Source organism: Argiope bruennichi, chromosome 6, assembly GCF_947563725.1.
Source record: "Argiope bruennichi chromosome 6, qqArgBrue1.1, whole genome shotgun sequence".
In the NCBI taxonomy this organism is placed as follows: domain Eukaryota; kingdom Metazoa; phylum Arthropoda; class Arachnida; order Araneae; family Araneidae; genus Argiope; species Argiope bruennichi.
Window position 1 is genome coordinate 76,170,506 of NC_079156.1, and position 24,848 is coordinate 76,195,353.

General features: G+C 28.4%; 1 protein-coding gene across 9 annotated transcripts; it reads left to right on the top strand.

The window, feature by feature from the left end:
• Positions 1-1,106: 1,106 nt before the first annotated feature.
• On the top strand, positions 1,107-24,565 carry LOC129972271 (uncharacterized transmembrane protein DDB_G0289901-like). 9 transcript variants are annotated; one of them, XM_056086341.1, is made up of 37 exons: positions 1,107-1,247; positions 3,004-3,157; positions 5,751-5,813; positions 7,709-7,774; positions 7,879-7,944; positions 8,025-8,090; positions 8,166-8,231; positions 9,339-9,404; positions 10,770-10,835; positions 10,910-10,975; positions 11,052-11,117; positions 11,192-11,242; positions 12,205-12,273; positions 12,417-12,485; positions 12,684-12,752; positions 12,895-12,957; positions 13,105-13,173; positions 13,316-13,384; positions 13,528-13,596; positions 13,739-13,807; positions 13,951-14,019; positions 14,164-14,229; positions 14,373-14,441; positions 14,585-14,650; positions 14,793-14,858; positions 15,002-15,067; positions 15,211-15,276; positions 15,426-15,485; positions 15,629-15,694; positions 15,838-15,903; positions 16,354-16,422; positions 17,408-17,473; positions 17,615-17,680; positions 17,895-17,963; positions 18,105-18,173; positions 20,303-20,368; positions 24,233-24,565. In XM_056086341.1, exons 1-37 carry the CDS (start codon positions 1,236-1,238, stop codon positions 24,484-24,486), a joined length of 2,673 nt encoding a protein of 890 aa, XP_055942316.1. In that variant the 5' UTR covers positions 1,107-1,235; the 3' UTR covers positions 24,487-24,565. The 9 variants fall into 9 exon arrangements, with proteins under 9 accessions (XP_055942316.1, XP_055942317.1, XP_055942318.1 ...); XM_056086342.1 differs by having other exon boundaries at positions 15,844-15,903; XM_056086343.1 differs by having other exon boundaries at positions 15,217-15,276.
• Positions 24,566-24,848: the final 283 nt, after the last annotated feature.

Here is a 24,848-nt window from a genome sequence, read left to right on the forward strand (position 1 = left end):
CAAGTTGCTTTCCTGATGTTGCCATTAGAAAGCGCTTTAAAAGGTTAAATTACAATATCTAATAATCAGTTTTTTGGCAACTATTTGTTGATTTTAATAGATGTCGATTAATTTTAATCGATAATCGATGCCAATTTGTAAATATAAATTTCAATGAAGTCAGTTCTTGTTTACAAGACAGATGTAATTCTTCATAGCATCTGTATTCTTTTAGGCGTAACAATAATTCTACTAACCGACGTAGATATATGCATATATACACTAACTAGCGTGCAAAATAAATAAAAAACAACTGAATTAAAAATAACAAATTAAATAAATTCAAAAATATTAATCCAATTTGTTTTAGATTTAAAATTAAAATATTTATACAATTTAAAACCAGGCTTTAAAATCAAGTTAAATAAATTAGGCAAGATTTAAGACTAACTGAAAAAAGTCAAAACTCTAATCAATCTTTTGATGTAAAAATCAGAATTATAATAAAAAAAAAGCAAGTAATTAACAATAGCTTCAAATAGCAAAAATAATTTTTAGTTATTTTTAGCTATTAGAATTTTTACAAGCAATGAATGACGATGTGAATGTATTTCAAATTTAAAATGATGTTTGGTACTTTATCATGTGACTTCATTTTTTAATTGAAACATTCTTATTGAAAAGAAACTTCGAAAAAGTCATCTTCTAGAAAGAGAGAATAGAACAGAATGAAAACCTCATTCAACAATAATGATTAATGTCCTTTTGCCCTATCAATTCAAATGGATATTAATTATTTCAAAAGGGTAAACATTTCAATCATATTTTTTTAAAATATTCATAATAAATCATTCGTAGGAAAAATAAATAAAAAAAAGTCATCTTTCAGAAAATTTGAAGAAAAGACTATCTTACAATAATGATTATCTATGAATTCAAATGAGTATTAATTGTTATTAAGAGAAAAACACTTCAAACAATTTTTTTAAAAAACATTCATAATAAATCGTTTGTAGCATTAACAAAATAAAAAACAAATGTATTGAAGAATCAAGTAAATAAACAACTGTCTCCACTATATAAACATTCATTGAGTACTGTTGCTCTTCAATGAGAGAAATGATGCTTCAATTATCGTTTGGTGGCGAATAAAATCAGTCGATTTTGCTTTTCATCTGCTTGCAATTAATTTAGAATACTGTTCAGCTATTAAGTGGAAAGATATTTTATTCTTTTTACGTCTCCAAATCAGCGCTATGATCAGAAAGGTATGTTATATTAATGTCATATTTACATTTTATATGCATAATATGGCTCTTACGCATTTAACATTAACTTTTATACTTGAAAAGGAAATCCTAACATTTGAAATAAAATCTAAAAATTAATCATATTTGTGTAATTAAAAGACTTTTTAAAAATGTTTGGAAATTTTGGATGATTTATGACATTTGTATTTTTCTTGCAGTAAAATTCTTTATTAATACAGCCAAAATACCTTTTATAAATGAATTTAGGAAATGTATTACATATGTAAACGTTTTATGCATTTCATATTTATGGGAAACTATAGCTATGTGCTTGTAGTTTACTGTATGGAAATTGAAACAGTTGTAATTTGTAGTATAAAATATACTTATAATGTAATAATTAATTTATGCATTGCAAAATGTGTTAAAAGTATTATAATTTGTTTACGTAATACTTTACAACATTTTAAAAAGAGTATTTGAGAGTTGGTTCTATATTGCGCAACTTCATCTATTTCATTCCTTTAATTTGTAATAAGAAAGATTATGAAAAGTGTTTAAAGTTAAATTATATCACCCCCTTAATTTCTCCTGTAATTTAACTTTCTAAAAATAGTGTAAATGCGAAATTGTGTGTTAATAAAATAAAAATATATATTCATACTTATTCATTATATTAAATTTAGAATATTACGAATAAATAAATTTGAATTTTGTAAAACAAAGATTTGGAGCATGTTTTGGCACAAAAATCAGTTTTATATAAATTTAAAATAAAATAAATATTAATGAGAGATTTCCTGGGATAACAATTTTATTTCAGTACAATTATTTTTCTAATAAAATTATAAAGGTAAGTTTTAAGAATTTTTGACAACAATATTTATTATTGTTCAAATTACTGAATTTATATTCACAATATTAAATACATATTTTTTTACACTCGTAATAGCTATCATATAATGAAGAATAAATTTTAAAAGTGAAATATAGACGAATCAAGTTTAAAACTTTACTGCGCAACGATGTTTTTATATAGAATTTTAATTTCTTTAAAAATTTTGCTAATGTTTTTATATATATTTTCTTAATTCTAAATTTTTATTAGTTTATATAGCCGATATTGTTGGGAGTAAAATAGCGTAATCTCAAATGTATAAATTACTTTTGTATGGGATATTATAACCTTTTTTATAGTCTGAAACGCTTTTGATTTGAAATAGGAAAGTCAATTGAACCAGACGATTTTTTAAAATCACTGATAGGTAATTTTTTCCATAGATGATTTTCTATATAAGTACTTCAAACTTTGTTTATAAATACCGAAGAGAAAATCTAAATGTATATTTGAATGTATTCTACCAACAATTCTTCGAACGCATTTTTGTTTTTCAAAAATATTGAATGTATTTAATTATTTATTACATTTTTGGAAATTAATAAGAATTAAAGAATAAGTTGCACTGAAAAGATAGAATTTTGAGTTTTAAGATAATATAAAAATATTTATTGTTCTAAGTTACTGAAGGAAAACAATTGAATTCTAATTCTTTTTTAATTAATTGAATATTTAATTAACTTTTGCTCTTCGAAAAATTAACAGCATTTCATTTTTTTTTTCTCTTTTTTTAAGTAATATGCGTGTAAAGTTTGGTATAATTTGGTCTGGTTGCTTGGGAAGAGATATGTAATATTCATACATAAACTCAAGGATTTTTTTAAATATTTTTATCAAGGTTTACATTAAGTTTAAAATATTATTATATATTTTTAGGTACTTTTAAGCTGCTTATTACTTCTCGCATTGAGTGGCCAACTTGAAGCTCAACTTCTTGGTTTGGGCGAAATGATTTCTTTTTTCCTTTCACCAATTTCTTTTTACCACAGAATAGTGATGAGACGGAATCAAGAACTAGCAGCTGCTTTGGGTAAGCTTTTATTCTAATCAGTTTGAAAAAAAAATCTGCTTTATTTCTAGAAAGAATGTGAAATCTTTTATATGTTAATAATGCCGTTGACTGAGTTTTATTTTAATGTTTTTATCTAGCTCTTTTCAGTAATTCTTCCTTTCTTTCAAATATTCGGCTCGACTTTAGAATAATATTCCTTTGGCAAAACTTAATTTTTTTGGGGTGCAATTTTAGGTTAAATAGGATTCTGATAATTTTCATTCCAATCCTAAAAGCCCGTTTGTTACCATTTGTTGTAACTATTTCTTGATAACGGACTGTTAGCGAGTTGAGACGATTGGAGCAATTTTGCTTGCTTGGTGAGAAATCGGGCACTAATCTTAAATTTTACCAATTATTTAAGATGTTTATTTTAATAGAATTTTGTCATGGATAATTTTATAATTATTTCGAATAAAATGATTTTCAAACTTGAGCAATTATCGGTAAACTCATGAGAAACTTTTGTACACTGAAGACCTTGCCTCCCACCCAATAATTTTTTTAAAAAATTAGATATTGAATAAAAAATATTTAAGATATTTTATTGATGTAAATGCATTTATAACACCTTTTCGTATACAATATTTGAAATTGAAATGCAATTATATTGAATTCTTTGTTAGTCATTTTTGGCAACAGATAATAAAATCATTAGATTAAGAGACTTTTCAGAAGACCGCCTGGAGTTTATCCATGAGCAAATACATGATTTGGTAAGCATAACCCGCTCTTTAAACCGTTTGCTGCTGAGACTTATTCATAGTTGTTGAAAAAGCGATTTTTCAGTATGCACTTACTGTCTTCTGGTCATTTGAAGAGGCTCATGCGAAACTGAGGGCTCATCATTCATTTGGTTCACTCATTCATATCACTCATTTGAAGAAGCTCATCGAATGGGAAGAGGTTATTCGGGTTTGATAACTAATTTCTTAATTAAACTAACCTGTGATTTAGTTCAGAAGTAGAGCTTTCTTCTTACTTAAAAGAAAGCTCTTCTAAGAGCTTTCTTGTCCAACTAACTAAGTTCTGTATAGCATTTAAATTTCTAATCAATATGAAAAAAGCGTCATTTTTAAAAAATAATTTAATTATTGACAAGGCTGATGAAGTTATGCGATTTGTGTGAGTGGTTCTGTAAAGTAGGGAAAAATTATATGAGAAAGGTGTACTCACAACTGCGATGTCAAAATGCCTTAGATTTCTTTTTATTTTATTTAAATTTTAAAGTACTTACTTTTACACAAATTGAGTGTGCTATGTCAGAAAATGGTATTAAAAAAAATCCAGATTCCGTTTACCAAAGCCAAATACGGAGAAACTCGATCTACTTGAAGGAAACAGTCCACTAGGAAAGCAACAAAGGAAACCGCATGCCACCAAAATATTAAAATTGAAGACTGGCAACCGCATATTCATATTGAAATTGTTAGAAAGTGGCACAATAGAGTCAAATGATAGATAGAGAAACATAGGGAAAGATAGACAAAATATAGAAATAGTATATATATATATATATATATATATATATATATATATATATATATTATATATATATATATATATATATATATATATATATATATATATATATATATATATATATATATATATATATATATATATATATATAAAAGAAGAGTATGCTGGTGGTGAATAACAAGATGACGACAATACTTTTTGTTGACTAAGCTGCATTTTAATTTTTTAAACAGTAGTTTCTCAACAATCAGAATGGCAGGTTCTTGACAAGTTTGAAGTTCCTGACAAGCTGAAATTTTCAATTGCATTTATGCTCAGTGTTCACGTAGATCATTCCAAAAGTCACAGTTTTTAATAATGTGAAGAACTGTATTCATTGTTTTCTTATTAGAAAATTGTCATCTCTGCCGGTACTTGTTTATTTTTATGGCCTCCGGGTTTACTTGGTGGTTTTCAGATTACTCCAAGAATACCAAAACAATGAGTTCACCGGGCGATTTTCAGATTATTCCAAGATCGTCAAGCTCCATTATGTATAAAGTACCATGATTTCACCAAGATGGTTGCATTTCCGTGTTTACTTGGCGGTTTTCAGATAATTATGGCAAGAATGTTAAAATAAATGGTGTTTTTTTGCCAGTCGCCAAGTTGGCGATGGGTTGCATTTTTTTGTCGATTTATCGAGGTGGTCTTTAAAATAATTTAGTATAACTCTTTGAAAAGACATTTGGTCTTAATAACCTAAAATATTGAATGATTGACACAAATTTTGTTAAAGAAAAACATTTTTTTTCTGTTCTTATATAAATATTGAAATTATCATAGTAGAATTTTTTTTAAATTAAATATTATAAAAAACTCATATCTATTAAACGTTAACGTTGCCTAAATCTACTTGAGAAAAGAAATAATATATATGATATTAATTTATAATATTCAATAGTTTAATTATTATTAATTTGTGTTTCAATCAATAATGCTAAAATGTTAATATTATGGAACAATAAATGTGTGATTTGTATAATTTCACTAAAGATACAATTGATTACTTTTGACTTATTCTTTTTAATTTTGTATATTTACGTTTCAGGTGAAACTGCATTTGAAACGTACAGAAGAAACCGCTGGCTTGGTCTACCATTTTTTATTCGAAGTAAAATTAAAACATTCTAAATTATTTAATTTTAAGTAAAGATTAAATTACAATATATGCAGAGAGATTACAAGAGCATATTCCTCAAATTTTGTATTTCGAATCAGAACAAAAGAGCATAGTTATGATTTTGGTTTAATCCTTTTGATTTGACTTCTGACTTGATTGCATCAACCTTTACATCTTATGAGTAACATTTTAGACATTTTGAATTTTATAAAAGAATGGCATTTTAAAAACATTATCATGATAATAAAAGCGAAGATAAAACTGATATCGAAAGAAAACATTTTTCTTTTCTTTTTGATAGTTTTAATATTGGTCTAAACACGTGAGTAAAAAATTAGGTAAAATGATAAAAATTGATTTGAATTTCATAAATAGCATTTAATAATTTCATTTCAAAATAAAAAGTATTCCTATAAATTGTGTTAAAAGTTATCTTGGATAAAATCTTAATAAATAAATAGATCTAATAAATAATAATAATAAAATAAAATTTTAATAAATAATAATCTAAATGAAATTAATAAATAAATGAATCTAATAAATAATAATAATAAAATAATAAAATCTTAATAAATAATAATCTAAATGAAATATTAATAAATAAATAAATTTAATAAATGATAATAATAAAATAATAAAATCTTAATAAATAATAATGTAAATGAAATATTAATAAGTAAGATTCTAAATAAAATCTTAATAAATAAATAAATAAAATCAATATATCTTGGACAATGCTTGATGAAAGAAAAATATACGAAAATGACATCTTAGGTAGTATATATTATCACCTTATAATTTTAAATATAAATTTTAATTTGAAAGTGATATAAAAATGCGTTTTGTAATGTAGCAAATTCCGGAATTACTTGAAAACACATTAATATAATGTTTTCAATTAATTAGAAATCTAATTAAACTTTTGAAAAACCAATTTTTACTGAACACTACTGTACAAGAAGTAACTACATGTCAAACTTGGTAGCTCTGTATTCTAATACCTGTTTCATTGAGCGTTTCTCTTTGTGCATAAAGCAATTTAGACATCTTCTTATTAGAAATAACAGTTATGATTCAGCAATCATTCTAAATATATAATTATAGAGTTATAAAGAATGTCATAAATTCGTATAGGTTCCCAGTGGCCTGTTCTGCTAAACTCATTCGACACTCTTTATTGCTTCCTAATATAGTATGAAATTTTTATGAGCTGCAAATCGTATTGCTTGAAAAGCAATCAGTTCCCTTAAATGCTGATAATTGATTAATTTGATAGCATTGCGGTTGTTTAACTTGCAACATTCTTTTGTTGGTGGATTGAGTTAGGTTTAAAGACACAACAGTTACATCTGTCCAAATTACATTATCAGAACGTTAACATGTCTTTAGATGCTAATAGTCAGTGAAAACCGTTTCTTTGCATAATCAATATTTTTTTTTCACATAAGATACTTTTGTTATCTGGAAGTTAGCAGCAACTCTCTCTCTCACACGCGCGCGCGCGCATTTCGAAATGGTGCCCTAAATTGGTTTCAGAGCCATAACTTCGCAAAGTTGAGATATTCTTCTACAATCGCATTGCAAAAGAATTGCAAAATTGTTTATTTTAATATCAATAACTAATATTTAAGATTCGGTAACTAAAGATCTTGAAACACTAATTTCATTTATTTTTAAAATGTTAATGTTCCTTCAAATATAATATCCGATTTAAGCAAATAGGAATGAAAAGATCTTATTTTATTTTTCTAATTCATTAATATTCTACAAATATACAACAGTAGATAAATATTCATCTGGTATTTTTTAAATAATTACCATGAATAACTCAAAAGTTTCTGCGCAATAAAACAATATTTATGATTTTTTTCTCTTTTGAATCGCAGATAGGTATCCAATAATAGGCACAATAAGCAAAAGAACAGATTACGATGATTCGGCAGTCTTAATAGGTAAATACAGAACCATAAATGAATATATTTAAATGCCAAAGTTGAAATATAATCTTGTAATTATCAGTCAAATTAATATCAAACATTTAAATTTTATTTTAAAGATGGGAACTTAGCATTAAGACTACCAAGACGTCAAACAGATGGTACTGGTATGACACCTTTCAAAAGTAAGTATGTGGAGAAATTTTCTAATTTTCTCGTAATAATGAAAAATACTCATAATCAGGTAACTTTTTTTATCGTGCAGATGGAGATCTGTCATTAGGAGAACTGGGAGACCAGCGACAATGGGCTGATTCACCTTCTTTGAGAGGTAAATATGGGCCTTAAAATTAGCTTACCATTAAAATAGAAAAATGTCAAAACTAATTTAACTTTTGTTTTCCAGATGGTGGCCTATCGAGAGGAGAACTAAGACCCCAGTTATACCATCCTTATATGAGAGATTTTAAAGGTACGAATGGGGCGTGATTACTTATCACTAAAATGGAAAATATTACGATTATATACAGGGTGGTTCAAAACTTATTGTTCAAATTTCGTTGGGAGGAAGGGAAAATGTCAAGAAACGGATGTCACATCGGAAAGTATGCCTGTAAACGTCATCTGCATGAATAAAATGGACAAGTGAAATGAACACAAGGAAACAGTACAGTTAAGTGGTAAAGAATGTGACTTTTATTCCAACAAGATGCACAAATTCACAGTTAGTGCTCAAAATTGCGACAATTTACACGAACACAGGATTTACAGCGCAGTTGCAATGACCGCCGAACGTTTTCAAAAACGCCTGGCATATCACGGACAATGGCTGCGGCTGCCACTATTTGGGCAATAAGGTCCATTTCACTGTTGATGGGGGTCTCGTATACATGGTCTTTTATGGCCAAGTACAAAAAGAAATCCATGTGCGATAAATCAGGTGACCTGGGTGGTCAAGCGATCGGTCCACCTCTGCTGACCATTGAGCTCCGAAAGTTTGGTTCAGGTAATCACGCTCAGCAATTGTGCTCTGGTCTGGAGCTCTGTCATGTTGATACCACATAACTCGGCGGATATGCCGCAAGCATTATCAGTGATATGCCAGGCGTTTTTGAAAATGTTCGATGGTCGATCCCGAGTTCTAGTAGTGGTCACAATTTTGAGCACCTTCTAGAAACGAATGTATTTTACCTTGTTGGAATAAAGATCACATTCGTTACCACTTAACTTAACTGTTTCCTTGTGTTCACTTCACTTGTTCATTTTGGCCATGTAGATTACGTTTGCGGACATTCTTTCTGATGTGAAGTCTATTTCCTGAGATATTCCCTACTTCCCCACGAAATTTGAACGATAAGTTTTGAATCACCCTGTAGATCCAAGATACGATGTACCGTTCTAAAATGTAATATCGATTCCCTTATTATATGGCAAAATACTAAAATGGTAATAGGGGTTCATGGGTAATGAGTAAAAAAGAAAATATCACAAATAAAAGTTAAAGGTAAGATGTAGCTGTCACATAAGCTTATCATGGAAATGGAAAATATTGAAAACCAATTTATCTCTTGTTTTATAGGTAGGGACGGAGCAAACGGAGAACTGAGAGAAAGACAGCATCGAATTCATCCACCACATCTTAATGGTAAGACTAAATACTCACATAAGCTTGTTAATGTAGTGCAAAGCATTAGCAATCCATTTACAGGGTGCGGCAAAAAAACTCGGACAAACAATTTTTAATATAACTTTATTAAAAATAAATAAATTAACAAAATATAACAAACAATAATAAGAGCAGCCTTTTACTAATGAATAAATTTAATTGGTTTCAAAGTGGCCGTCTTTTGCAGCGATGCAGAGCGCAAACGCTTATTGAAATTTTCAGCAATAGGCCACAAGTCTTCCATTTTTAATTTGTCCCATTTCCACTGAAGTGATTCCTTTAGAGAGCCCCAACTTTTGTGTGGTTTAGTGCAAGGCATGAACACCAAAATGGATCATACACTATAATCCATGGAACTGATATCTGGTGCGTACGGTGGCCATTTTCCACATGATATCACGTCTGGAAAATGTGTCTTGCACCATTCTTGCGCCATGTTGACCTTGTGGGCTGGTGCAAAGTCTTGTTGAAACATCCAATTTGCATTTTCTAAATGCGTTTTGGCCCACGGAAGTACACTATCTTCTACAAAGTTCCGTTGGTACATTTTTTGATTTATTTTAACCATCGCATCCACAAAAACCAGAGGCGTTTTGTCCCTTGTACAAATTCCGTCCCAGACCATAACCAACTTTGGATCTTGGCAATGTTCGACAATGTCGAGGTGCTTGGAGTGTTTTCAGCCCTAATTCCATCGTTCTGGGATTTATGAGCTTGTTGGATGGCAAAGAGCTTCTCATTAGTGAAAAGGAATCTCTCCCAGCACTGACTTGTGGCCCGTCTTAAATGTTTTCGGCATCTTTGGAGCCACACGAATTTGTTTTCTACAGTCAAAAGCTGAGGTTTTTGGAACTTGCAAGGTTCAATCCAAGCTCTATTTTTGCCCTTAGCAGCACTTTTCGATCTCTTATTCTCGTTTCACTAGCGATATTTCTCATGGGAGCCCTCGGTTAGAGCTAAATACGGTTATTGGAAGTGTTCATCATATGTTTTCGTCCATTTCCTGGACGTGGACCATCACTGCCAAGCTCTTTAAAACTACAGATTGTATCAGACACTGTTAGCCGAGATACATTAAGCAAACTAACGACACATTGTCACATTTCACACTGTCGTTTTCCTTGTATAAACAGTTTTAGAATTGCAGATCTTTTGCTTGAATTTGTAAAAAATCCTAAAAACAACGCGTAAACTAAAAGATATATTAAAAATATTTTACAATTTAAGTGACTGACGAAAAGAAATGAAAACAAATTAAAAAGAATTGAGTTAACTTCTTTTCTATGATACAATAACTTTGACCGAGTTTTTTTGCCGCACCCTGAAATTGTTTTATTTTTGAAGATCCAGATTCTTCAAGAATTGAACCCATATCCGAACCACATCACCCACATTCGATATCTGCGGAAGGTAAGTATGGAACATAATTCGAACTTAACTTCGAAATGAAAGTATAAGCAACTAATTTTAGTTTTGTTTTATAGGTGAGGAGCCATCAAAAGGAGAGCCAAAAGGCCGAGTAGATCAAAATCGCCCAATATATTTTAAAGGTAAAATGGAATACACTCACATAAATTAATCTCCAAAATATAAGACATTATCAGGCAATTAATTTTTGTTTTACAGGTGGCAATCGACTAACAGAAGAACCTAGACCCCAGCTACCCAGCACCCATTCGACAGCTTTTCAAAGTAAGTATGGGGTATGATTAAATTTATCATTGAAATGGAAAATATTATCTAGAAATTTAACTTTTGTTTTTTAGATGGAGTTCCCTCAGAAGGAGAACCAAGGAGTCGTGGAATACATCATACAGGTATGATAGAACAATCACATAAGCTAATATTTAAAAAGTAAAACATTAAAAACTAGTTGAACTTTTGTTTTATAGATGGTAAACCATCCAAAGGAGAACCAAGAAGCGAAGTAGTGAATGATAAACATCAAATGCATCTTAAAAATAAAACTTAACACTCACGTAAGCCTATCATTAAAATGCCGAATATGAATAATCCCTTTAACTTTTGCTTTGTAGATGGGAACCCATATAAAGGAAAACCAGGAAGCCTACAGCATCGCATTCGCAACAACACTATCGCTTATGAAAATTCAAAATATTAACAGATGATGTTTTATAAAATTGATTGTAGATCATTTACTAAAACTTTTTATCATAATAAAAAAAGTATAGAAATCAATTTGTATTTTTTGAAGATGGGGATAGAGCAGAAGGCAAATCACGGCGTCTAGTAATAGCTCGTCCTCAAATAGCAACTAAAGGTAAAATATTAATACACTCTAGCTTAGTTTAGTTATATTAACGCTCCGTTTTAAAGCAATATTAGGGCTTTTTGGGACGGACCTGGTAATTTTGAATCGCGGTCAGATGACAAGGACGACACCTGAGCTGTCCCAAGTCTCCCAAAAATTTCACACCACACCAGTGGGAGGATCAGCACACTCTAAGCATATTAAAATGCAAAACGTTAATACAAATATTTTATAAATTTAAATGAGGAATATTTACTAAATTTTCGTTATAAAAAAATCAATTATTGTTTGTTGAATATGGGGATGCAACAGAAGGAAAACGAAAAAGTCTAATAATAGATGGACCTGGTATAATATATTCAGGAAGTAAATTGTTACTCTATCTTAAGTTTATTATAATGCAAATAATAACTGATTACTTTTCTTATATAGTTGAATATAGAGCATTTACTGAAACTTTCCATTATAATAAAAGATGCAAAAAAGTCAATTTCTCTTGTTTTAAAGGTGGAGATTCAGCAGATGGCACACCAAGACGCATACCAATGAATGGACCTGGAATGATATCTTCTGGAGGTAAATTGGGATTCTATCTTAAGATTATTATAAATTAAAACATTAACTGATTGCTTTTCTTATAAATTTAAATATAGAGCCTTTACTGAAACTTTCCATTCAAATGAAAAATATAAAAAAAGTTAATTTCTCTGATTTTGAAGGTGGAGATTTAGAAAAAGGAATACCAGGACGCCAAATAATGAATGGACCGGGAAAGATATCATCTGGAGGTAATTTAGACTCTATCTTAAGATTATTAGAATATCAAAGATTAATTGTTTAATTTTCTTATATAGTTGAATATGGAACATTTACTGAAACTTTCCATTATAATGAAAAATACAAATAAAGTTGAATATAGAACCTTCACTAAAACTTTCCATTATAATGAAAAATACAAAAAAAATTTAATTTCTCTGATTTTGAAGGTGGAGATTTAGCAAAAGGAATACCAGGACACCAAATGATGAATGGACCTGGAATGATATCATCTGGAGGTAATTTAGACTCTATCTTAAGCTTATTAGAATACAAAATATTAATTGATTACTTTTCTTATAAAGTTGAATATAGAACATTTACTGAAACTTTCCATTATAATGAAAAATACAAAAAAAGTAAATTTCTCTTGTTTTGAAGGGAATTCAGAAGACGGAAGACCAAGACGCCTGATAATGGATGGACCTGGAATGATATCTGGTGGTAAATTGAACGATAACTTAAGATTATTATAATGCAAAATACTAACTAATTACTTTTCTTATAAATTTGAATGCAAAGAATTTACTAAAACTTCCCATTATAATAAAAAATACGAAAAAAAAAAGATCAATTTCTCTTGTTTTGAAGGTTTAGATTCCGCAGATGGCGCACCAAGACGCCTACCAATGGATGGATCTGGAATGATATCTGCTGGAGGTAAATTGAGACTCTATTTTACGCTTATTATATTGTAAAATACTAACTAATAACTCTGCTTATAAAATTGAATATAAAGAATTTACTGAAACTTTCCATTATAATAAAAGATGCAAAAAAGTCAATTTCTCTTGTTTTGAAGGTGGAGATTCAGCAGATAGCACACCAAGACGCATACCAATGAATGGACCTGGAACGACATCTTCAGGAGGTAAATTGGGATTCTATCTTAAGATTATTATAAATTAAAACATTAACTGATTGCCTTTCTTATAAATTTAAATATAGAGCCTTTACTGAAACTTTCCATTCAAATGAAAAATACAAAACACGCCAATTTCTCTTATTTTGAAGGTGGAGATTCCGCAGATGGCGCACCAAGACGCCTACCAATGGATGGATCTGGAATGATATCTGCTGGAGGTAAATTGAGACTCTATTTTACGCTTATTATATTGTAAAATACTAACTAATAACTCTGCTTATAAAATTGAATATAAAGAATTTACTGAAACTTTCCATTATAATAAAAGATGCAAAAAAGTCAATTTCTCTTGTTTTGAAGGTGGAGATTCAGCAGATAGCACACCAAGACGCATACCAATGAATGGACCTGGAACGACATCTTCAGGAGGTAAATTGGGATTCTATCTTAAGATTATTATAAATTAAAACATTAACTGATTGCTTTTCTTATAAATTTAAATATAGAGCCTTTACTGAAACTTTCCATTCAAATGAAAAATACAAAACACGCCAATTTCTCTTATTTTGAAGGTGGAGATTCCGCAGATGGCGCAACAAGACGTCTACCAAGGGATGGATCTGGAATGATATCTTCTGGAGGTAAATTGGGACTCTATCTTAAGCTTATTAAAATGTAAATATTAACTGATTACTTTTCTTATATAGTTGAAAATAGAGCATTTACTAAAACTTTCCATTATAATGAAAAATACGAAAAAAAAGTCAATTTCTATGATTTTTAAGGTGGAGATTTAGCAAGAGGAACACCAGGACACCAAATAATGAATGGACCTGGAATATCATCTGGAGGTAATTTAGACTCTATCTTATGCTTATTAAAATAACAAATATTAATTGATTACTTTTCTTATATAGTTGTATATAGAACATTTACTAAAACTTTCCATTATAATGAAAAACATAAACAAAAGTCAATTTCTCTGAATTTGAAGGTGGAGATTTAGCAAGAGGAACACCAGGACGCCAAATAATGAATGGACCGGGAATGATATCATCTGGAGGTAATTTAGACTCTATCTTAAGCTTATTAGAATACAAAATATTAACTGATTATTTTTCTTATATAGTTGAATATAGAGCATTCATTGAAATTTTCCATTATAATGAAAAATATAAACAAAAGTCAATTTCTCTGAATTTGAAGGTGGAGATTTAGGAAGAGGAACACCAGGACGCCAAATAATGAATGGACCAGGAATATCCTCTGGAGGTAATTTAGACTCTATCTTAAGCTTATTAAAATAACAAATATTAATTGATTACTTTTCTTATATAGTTTAATATAGAGCATTTATTGAAACTTTCCATTATAATGAAAAATATAAAGAAAGTCAATTTCTCTGATTTTTAAGGTGGAGATCTAGCAAAAGGAACACCAGGACGCCAAATAATGAATGGACTTGGAATATCATCTGGAGGCAATTTAGACTCTATCTTAAGCTTATTAGAATACAAAATATTAACTGAATATTTTTCTTATATAGTTGTATATAGAACATTTACTGAAACTTTCCATTATACTGAAAAATATAAACAAAAGTGAATTTCTCCGATTTTTAAGGTGGAGATTTAGCAAGAGGAACACCAGGACGCCAAATAATGAATGGACCTGGAATATCATCTGGAGGTAATTTAGACTCTATCTTAAGCTTATTAAAGTACCAAATATTAATTGATTACTTTTCTTATATAGTTGTATATAGAAAATTTACTAAAACTTTCCATTATACTGAAAAATATAAACAAAAGTGAATTTCTCTGATTTTTAAGGTGGAGATTTAGCAAGAGGAACACCAGGACGCCAAATAATGAATGGACCTGGAATATCATCTGGAGGTAATTTAGACTCTATCTTAAGCTTATTAAAGTACCAAATATTAATGGATTACTTTTCTTATATAGTTGTATATAGAACATTTACTAAAACTTTCCATTATACTGAAAAATATAAACAAAAGTGAATTTCTCTGAATTTGATGGTGGAGATTTAGGAAGAGGAACACCAGGACGCCAAATAATGAATGGACCTGGAATATCATCTGGAGGTAATTTAGACTCTATCTTAAGCCTATTAGAATACAAAATATTAACTGATTATTTTTCTTATATAGTTGAATATAGAGCATTCATTAAAACTTTCCATTATAATGAAAAATATAAACAAAAGTGAATTTCTCCGATTTTTAAGGTGGAGATTTAGCAAGAGGAACACCAGGACGCCAAATAATGAATGGACCTGGAATATCATCTGGAGGTAATTTAGACTCTATCTTAAGCTTATTAAAGTACCAAATATTAATTGATTACTTTTCTTATATAGTTGTATATAGAACATTTACTAAAACTTTCCATTATAATGAAAAATATAAACAAAAGTGAATTTCTCTGAATTTGAAGGTGTAGATTTAGGAAGAGGAACACCAGGACGCCAAATAATGAATGGACCTGGAATATCATCTGGAGGTAATTTAGACTCTATCTTAAGCTTATTAAAATAACGTATATCAATGCCGGCATCCTGGCCTAGGGGTAGCGCGTCTTCCTCGTGATCTGGGCGTCCTGGGTTCGAGTCCCGGTTTGGGCATGGTTGTTCTTCCTGTTCTATCTGTGAGATGAGTGAATGTGCCCTCCTGTAAAAAGGGGTTGTGCAAGCGAATGAGTGATGCGTAAGTGGCAAAGTCGTACTCTTGGCCTCAGTTGGCGCTACTATAAAAAATAAGAGACGCTCCCCTCAGGCTTAAATCGCTGTCTTTGTAACAGCGGGACTGTCAGTGGCAAGTGACATAAGAAACAAACAAACAAATATTAATTGATTACTTTTCTTATATAATTTAATATAGAGCATTCATTGAAACTTTCCATTATAATAAAAAATACAAAAAAAAAAAAAAATGAATTTCTCCGATTTTTAAGGTGGAGATTTAGCAAGAGGAACACCAGGACGCCAAATAATGAATGGACAGGGGATGATATCATCTGGAGGTAATTTAGACTCTATCTTAAGCTTATTAGAATACAAAATATTAACTGATTACTTTTCTTATATAGTTTAATATAGAGCATTTATTGAAACTTTCCATTATAATGAAAAATATAAAGAAAAGTGAATTTCTCTGAATTTGAAGGTGTAGATTTAGGAAGAGGAACACCAGGACGCCAAATAATGAATGGACCTGGAATATCATCTGGAGGTAATTTAGACTCTATCTTAAGCTTATTAAAATAACAAATATTAATTGATTACTTTTCTTATATAGTTGTATATAGAACATTTACTAAAACTTTCCATTATAATGAAAAATATAAACAAAAGTCAATTTCTCTGAATTTGAAGGTGTAGATTTAGGAAGAGGAACACCAGGACGCCAAATAATGAATGGACCTGGAATATCATCTGGAGGTAATTTAGACTCTATCTTAAGCTTATTAAAATAACAAATATTAATTGATTACTTTTCCTATATAGTTGTATATAGAACATTTACTAAAACTTTCCATTATAATGAAAAATATAAACAAAAGTCAATTTCTCTGAATTTGAAGGTGGAGATTTAGCAAGAGGAACACCAGGACGCCAAATAATGAATGGACTTGGAATATCATCTGGAGGCAATTTAGACTCTATTTTAAGCTTATTAGAATACAAAATATTAACTAATTATTTTTCTTATATAGTTGAATATAGAGCATTCATTGAAACTTTCCATTATAATGAAAAATACAAAAAAAAAAAAAAATCAATTTATCTGATTTTAAGGTGGAGATTTAGCAACACCAGGACGCCAAATAATGAATGGACCGGGAATGATAACATCTGGAGGTAATTTACACTCTATCTTAAGCTTATTATAGTACCAATTAAATATTAATTGATTACTTTTCTTATATAGTTGTATATAGAACATTTACTAAATCTTTCCATTATAATGAAAAATATAAACAAAAGTCAATTTCTCTGGTTTTGAAGGGAATTCAGAAGACGGAAGATCAAGCCGCCTGATAATGGATGGACCTGGAATGATATCATCTGGAGGTAAATTGAACGATATCTTAAGCTTTTTATTATGCAAACTATAACTGATTGCTTTTCATATAAAGTTGAATATAGAGCATTTACTGAAACTTTCCATTATAATGAAAGATACAAAAAAATTCATTTTTTCTTGTTTTGAAGGGAATTCACAAGAAGGAAAACCACGAAGTCTAATTATAGGAAGTCCTCAAATGATAACTTTTGAAGGTAAATATCAATATTCTTATAATATATTTAATTATAAGAAATATAATAATTTAATTATAAGGTAATATAATATATTTAATTATAAGGTAAATTATAAGGTAATATTTAAAATGCAAAATATTAACAGACTGTCTTTTGTAAAGTTGAATATGCAACTTTATTGAAATTTTTTATTACAAAAAAACATATAAGAATGAATTTCTATTATTTGAAGGTGGTAATAAAATACAAGGAAATCGAAGACGTCTAATAATAGATAGTCCTCAAATGATTGCTTCCGAAGGTAAATATTGGAATTCTTTAAGAGTATTAAAATATAATAAATAAAATATAATGTGTTTTTTGAAGTTTAAAGTAGACCATTTACTGAAACTTTTATTTAAAATATAAAGTGTATAAGAATCCAATTTCTTTTGTTTTGAAGGTGGAGTTTTAGCAGATGGAAAACCAAGACGACTAATAATAGAAAGCCCAGAATTGATAGCCTTTGAAGGTGAATAATAACATTCTTCGACTTGTTGAAAGCTAACAAACAATTATTATTAACTTGTATAAAGTTGAATGTGAATCATTTACTGAACCTTTTTATTATAATAAAAAGATAATAAAAAAGTGAATGTTCTTGTTGAAAGCAAAGGATGAAGGAGAAGGAAAATCAAGACTTTCAATAATAGATTGTTTTCAAATGATATTAAAATTATAATTCCTATTTCATAGATAAATATCTAGTAGAAGACGAACCGATAGACCAATCAGATCGCCCAGCCTAAACTACCTTTTAAAGATCAGTTCCCCGAAAAATACCAGCTAGCTTTATTCTGCTCTTTCATCGTATATATGGAAACTAAAAATTGTATTTTAAAACTAAAAGATATTAAATGATTCTGTACTTAAAACGTTTATAAGGAATTGCCAAAGAATTTCAATCGCCGAAACTTCGAAATTTCCTGTGGCAACAATCTTTTTTTGACATCATGAATAAATAAATGCCTCATAGAAAAATGTATCGGAGGGGAAATTTTGGTTAATATGCCATGTAACCATCAGGGATATATTTGACATTTTCTGTTGAGGTTTTTTTCCATATTGAAATATATAAGATTTAGATATAATCTAGATATCAGTAGTAGTATTTTCAATATAGTGACTGTTTGAAAGTATTCTTAAAATTGCAATCAGTATGCTGAAAACTATTGCTATTTGATATAGAATAAAATATTGCTGCGAAATTTCTGACATAAGTTTAATTTTTTTTCAAAAAAAATATTTAAACCTTTTTCTAAATTAAGCCTAATTCTGAAACATCACTATATTCCAAGTACCAAAAATGAAAAGTTTTGTTATATGAGCGAAAAAAAATTAAATATATCTTTTATTTTTTTGAAAGAAATACTACTAATTTTCGTATTAAAATGGTTCAAATAGAGGAAAAGAATTTAACTCATTTTTATTCTTTTTGCTTTTTCTTATTTTTATTCTTTTTCTTATTATTCTTATAAATTCTTTCTAATAATAATATAAATCTTATCTTATATTTTATCTAATCTTATATCATAAATTCTTTCTTTCTTTCTATTATTCTATAAATTCTTATTATTCTTATTCTTATTATTCTTATTCTTATTCTTTTTATTCTTATTCTTACTTTTATTTTATTCTTTTTGCTCATTCTTATCCTTTTGCTACATTTATTTTTCAGTTTATATTATTTCTATTATCATTCTTTATTACTCATAAATGAGCATGAAATATTATACCATTTTATTTTATGAACATATAAAAACAATGCAAAATTTCAATCACTATTAAATGTAAATCATTAATTTTTCATGCTTTATTGGTAATTTAATATTACATGTAAATGCGTTTTGATTGTGAAAGCGTTTATTTTATGAAGACATGTATACAAATATATGTGTGCTAAAAAAGTGGAACGCAAATCACAGAACATCACTCCAAATGTTCATGTAATTCTACATATTTGTAACTTCCGTTATTGCAAAATATTAGTTTCAGACAAATAATATCTTTTTTTCATGAGTGCATAGTTAACAATGGCAAAATAAAACTAGGTAGATCTTTTTTTCACGACTATGCATAAATAAGAATTATTTTCTAAAATTTTACTTAATATAAAAAATATTGAAAATCAGTTTAACTTTCATTTTGAATGAAAGTAAAACTGATTAAGTTATGAATCCAGTAGAATATGAGATCAGACTCTAGTTAGATCACTCTGAGCCAATGATTTTGGCAGAAAAATATGGAATATTTGCTTAAAATTCTTATTAAACTGAAAAATTTTATATATTAGCTTAATTTTTTTAATATCTCGGAGAAGGAGAACCAAGACATCAATCAAATCGCCTTCGGCAAGATTACAACCGTCGTTTGCATATATGTTTTTTAACTGCACCATAAATACAAATGACGGTTGTAACCATCAATAAAAAATTTTAATGTGTTTTTTTAGTGGTAACACCCACTAAAATATTGCTGTATAAATATTTTGGAAGAAAATCACTTTAAGCTTGATTATAAAAATACGTTTTTGATAGTTCTATGTTTTAAAACTGTCCGTGAATGATAATGTTCATAATCGCTTTAATTTATTTTTGATAGATGGCGATGCAGTAGAAGGACAATTAAGTCGCTCTTCTGGAAGTTCTCGTTCTGCATTTATCAACGGTAAATATTTAGTGCTCATTTGAATTTCTCAAAAGAAATAAAAATACTTAGTCATTTAAGTTTATGTTTGGTGGATGGCTATACAGTAGAAGGAGAATCAAGTCGCTTTTCTGAACATCCTCGTTATCAACTATCCTATTATCCTATTTATCAACTATCCAACATCCTATTTATCAACAGAAAACATTCAGGAATTTTAAATTTTTTCATTAGAATTGAAAAAACTTAGTCATTTAAATTTATGTTCGGTGGATGGCTATACAGTAGAAGGAGAATCAAGTCACTTTTCTGAACATCCTCGTTCTGTATTTAACAAAAATAAACATTTAGATTTCATTTAAATTTCTCATTAGAATTTAAAATACTTAACCATTTAAATTTATGTTTGGTGGATGGCGATATAGTAGAAGGAGACTCGATTAATCATTCTGTGATTTTTTATCGATAAACAATTCACTTAATTTTTTAAAATTAAAATGTAAATTATTCATAAGCAGTAAAATTAATGTTTTGTAGATGGAGTTATAGAGGACAAAACCAAGATGCCTCTCAGATTCCATAATAGTTACATATTTAGCTTTTATTCAAATTTAGAATTACAGAGAAAATTAGTCGTATTGATTTGAATTCATGTTTAATACATGGAGATCAAGAATAAAGATAATAGGCGAGTCAGTAACAGCCCATTAGATCAATACCTTTTAGAGATAAATATTTAAAATTTATTTAAACTTTCACATCGAAATAAAAAAAAATGCTCAAAATAATTTTAATTCATTTTTAGTAGATGCAGATAAAGTAGAAGGAGATATATTGCCGTTGATCATTATTTCTCAATGACAAATATATAAATTCATGTTAACTTTTTATTAAAATGAGAAGTTATTTGTTTTCTTTCATATTATAAAAAGCGTTCCTTTAAAAAAAATGTTTTTACCTAACTGTTTTTTTATGTTTCTTAAGGTGGGATTTTGAAATCGATTTTTCACTCCTCCCTTATAGCAGTAATTCTGAATTAATGTTCTATTATTTAACCTCAATGGCACTATAATATTATTTAAAATTTTTTAGAATCCTTAACCATATAATAAAGTTGTAGATTTCCTAATATTTATAATCATGAATTATGAAGTATCTTAAAAGCTGAAAGTAGAAAATAATTTAAAAATAATTACTTAAACACGGTTTTGTTATTGTAGCAAGAAATAAGAATTTTTGTAAATCGGAAATAAAACAATATTCCAAAAGAAATTGAGACGCAAGTCTTATCCTGAGAAAGGAATTCATCGATATTCGTTAAAAAAATAAGCGTATTTCGTTTTTGATAAAAATTCCAATTTTAGCGGTTACACAACTCTACTACTTTCTCTTTTGATACAACAGATGGCGTTACCTTATTGACATCAAGGTATATTTCCCATAATCCTTCTTTAGGGTTATTATTAGATTATATTCGAAGTGAGTGTCGCATATTTTCGTGTCCGAGTTTGTTTTGTCTTGTGAAATATGGAACTTAGAAAATAATTAAATAACTTTTCCTGAAACTCGTCTGTTATGTTCATCTCCTTCATAATGAAGTTATAATGAGTCTCGTTCCTCTGGACAATTAAATTTTTAGCTGAAGCTGATTCAACGAAAATCTACTCAATCTGATGCAATGATTTAAACGTATACTAATTGAAGTTTGGGTCATTCATTATATTCTTCAAATATCTGTGTGACCATCTATTGTGAAAAGATAGAGTGTCCAATACGCAACAACATGAGATTAATGATTCTAATATATGTAAAAATTAAACATTTTTTTGCTAGATCTAAAAATAGAGGTAAAGCTTAGGAATCTCTGTAAAGGCTAAAAATTAGATATATTACTATCAGAATTTGAATGCTTTTATAATTTTGTTTAATGCGCATATTTTTGATAAATAATTATGTAATGTAATTTTTTTTAAAAATATTGTAAGAAAATAAGAATTAGAATAATAATACTAATAAAGCAAATTTGAATAATTATTCTTCAAAAAGAATATTAATAAAGCGATAAAGAATATTTATTCTGATAAATCAAGATATATTAATAGAAGGTAATTTTCTGCAAGGTGAAATTACCAAGCATATTACCAAGAAGAATATGGATCTAGACACCAAAAAAATCCGCCCGATTGTTTCATTAATTTAATAACGTTTTTTTTTTTTTTTTTTTTTTTTTTGCGTTTGGCATTATAATGATAGGACAGACACGTCTTTTTTCCTATTTGGCTATATAAAATTTTGATTTCTAATGAAAACATTATAAAAATTTAATTTCACAAATTTTTTTGAAAGCCCATTTATTAACTCAAACAAAATAAATAACGAGAATAAGAAAATAACATAACTTATGACGTCATTTACAGAAATTTTTCAATAGAATATATAAGCCTATCTTCAATGGCTTAGAAATTAGCCATTGGGCCATTTTTAGAATGCCTTACATGCAGGAACCTGATGGACTGACAGACACAAACACTTTGGCATACTTCATTCAAAATTTGACACAAATCTGCAAATTAGTACAAAGACCACATATCAAATTTTATTTGTCCAGGTTATTCCGTTTTTGAATTATCGTTTTCGTAAGTTGATCAAACAATTTCAAAAAATAATCATAATAAAAAATAGTTTAACTTTCTCGTATAAGAAGTATGTAAAGAGGAAATGGTAATCGTCAAATAAACTGAAACCCTAAATTTTGACGAAACTCTTCGTCCCAGATCTCCATCAGTCCGAAAAACACAATTTTTACACTTTGCCAGTCTGTATACACGATAATGCAAAAATGTTTTGAATTAGATCTTTGAAAGTCTTTATACCAAATTTTTAGATTTTTATCAAGTGTTGAGCGAAATCCATTTAGAGGAAGTTTGTCTGTTTTACTGCCAAAATATAATTTAACGCTATAAATGCCAAAAAGATTATAGCTAAATGGATGAAATTAGATTCAAAAATTTTAAAATTTATATACCTATTAAATTTGGAAATAAATCTATCAAGGGGTTGACTTTCTGTCGGTTGTGCTTTCACAAGCAAATTTGAAAAGCAATTTTCTGACAATAATTATAATTCTGTGTCAAACTTTGGTTTAAACTGGTTGAGAAAAACGCGTCTAAAACAGAAATCCGATTTTCGAAAACTATTAACCGCATATCAGAAATTAATCACCAAAAAAAAAACAACCAAAAAATCATACGATAGATTCAGTAAAAATACTAAATTTTTACCAAAGATCAATATTGCGTTATTATTATTTGCCAATTCAATCAAGACATTAGAGGCCTTACCCAAGGTCCAAAATGTTATGTTGGAAGAGGGAAATAACATTTTTGTTAGAATTCATGCTAGAAATTTTTTAGAATACGACTACCATTCTTTTTTTTAAACCTTTAAAGAAACGGTTGTTTAATATTATTCTTTTTACTTTTAATGAATAATCCATAATTCATTATTATAAATATTATAGTCTTGAAATAAATTTTCTTTTAAACTGACTACTTATTGACACCAATAAATTAATTAAATTGAACAATAAACTAATAATCAAATTATGATTATTAGTACAATAAAATAATACAATAAATATTTTATTATATTTTATATATTTAAATTATGTAATATATTTTATGATATATTTATTAAATGTTTAAAATATTTTATTATTATCCAAAATGCAAAAATATTAAAAATTTCGGATTCGAACTCGGAAGGTAAGTAAGGGAAAATTCCGTCTTTTCAAACATTAAATAAGATAATTTAAAAAGGAAAATGTATGAAAACTTCTACTATATTGTATTTTTGAAACTATAATTCAAATATTTCATATTGTAGGTGGTGATAATCTTCGCTTACGTCACAAACGGCAGATAGCAGAGAAATTTCTAGAAAATTCAGAAGGCAATCAGAATGGAAGATATATATTTTCCCAGAAGCGCCTTCAAGCCTTTCCTGAATTTAATTTGTTTGCAAATCCAGATGGAAAGTTGCATCATATTTTTTCCGATTCTCGGAGGGTTACGGATGATATCAACAGAGGTACTGAGCATGTGAGAACTTTAGTGATGAGAAACGGGATCAAGAAATAAATCAAGATGGGAGCGTGGATAATGTTTTATATTAATCCAGATTATGTTCATAATAAACAGGAATGAATATTAATAAACTATTTTGAAAAACTAAAATAAAAATATTATTTGGATATTGTCTTTTTCTTATCATTTAGTTGACAATTTTGAAATTCATAAAATATTTGTTGAATTTCATTTTTTTTTCTTGATGGTTTGAAATGGTGTATAAAAAATAAATTAAAATACAATAATAGTTCAGAAAGAGTACAATAATTAATACATGTCTGCATATAAGTATGCTTTTAGGGATTTAAAGGATGCTAACATTTATATCTTTTGTATTTAGAGGTCTAAAAATTGCATGGAGATTACAAAACAGA

Coding starts and splice junctions, on each gene's coding strand:
- LOC129972271 (XM_056086341.1), top strand. Junction 11,243..12,204: donor TCGTGGAATACATCATACAG/GTATGATAGAAC, acceptor CTTGTTTTAAAG/GTGGAGATTCAGCAGATGGC. Junction 14,859..15,001: donor ACTTGGAATATCATCTGGAG/GCAATTTAGACT, acceptor CCGATTTTTAAG/GTGGAGATTTAGCAAGAGGA.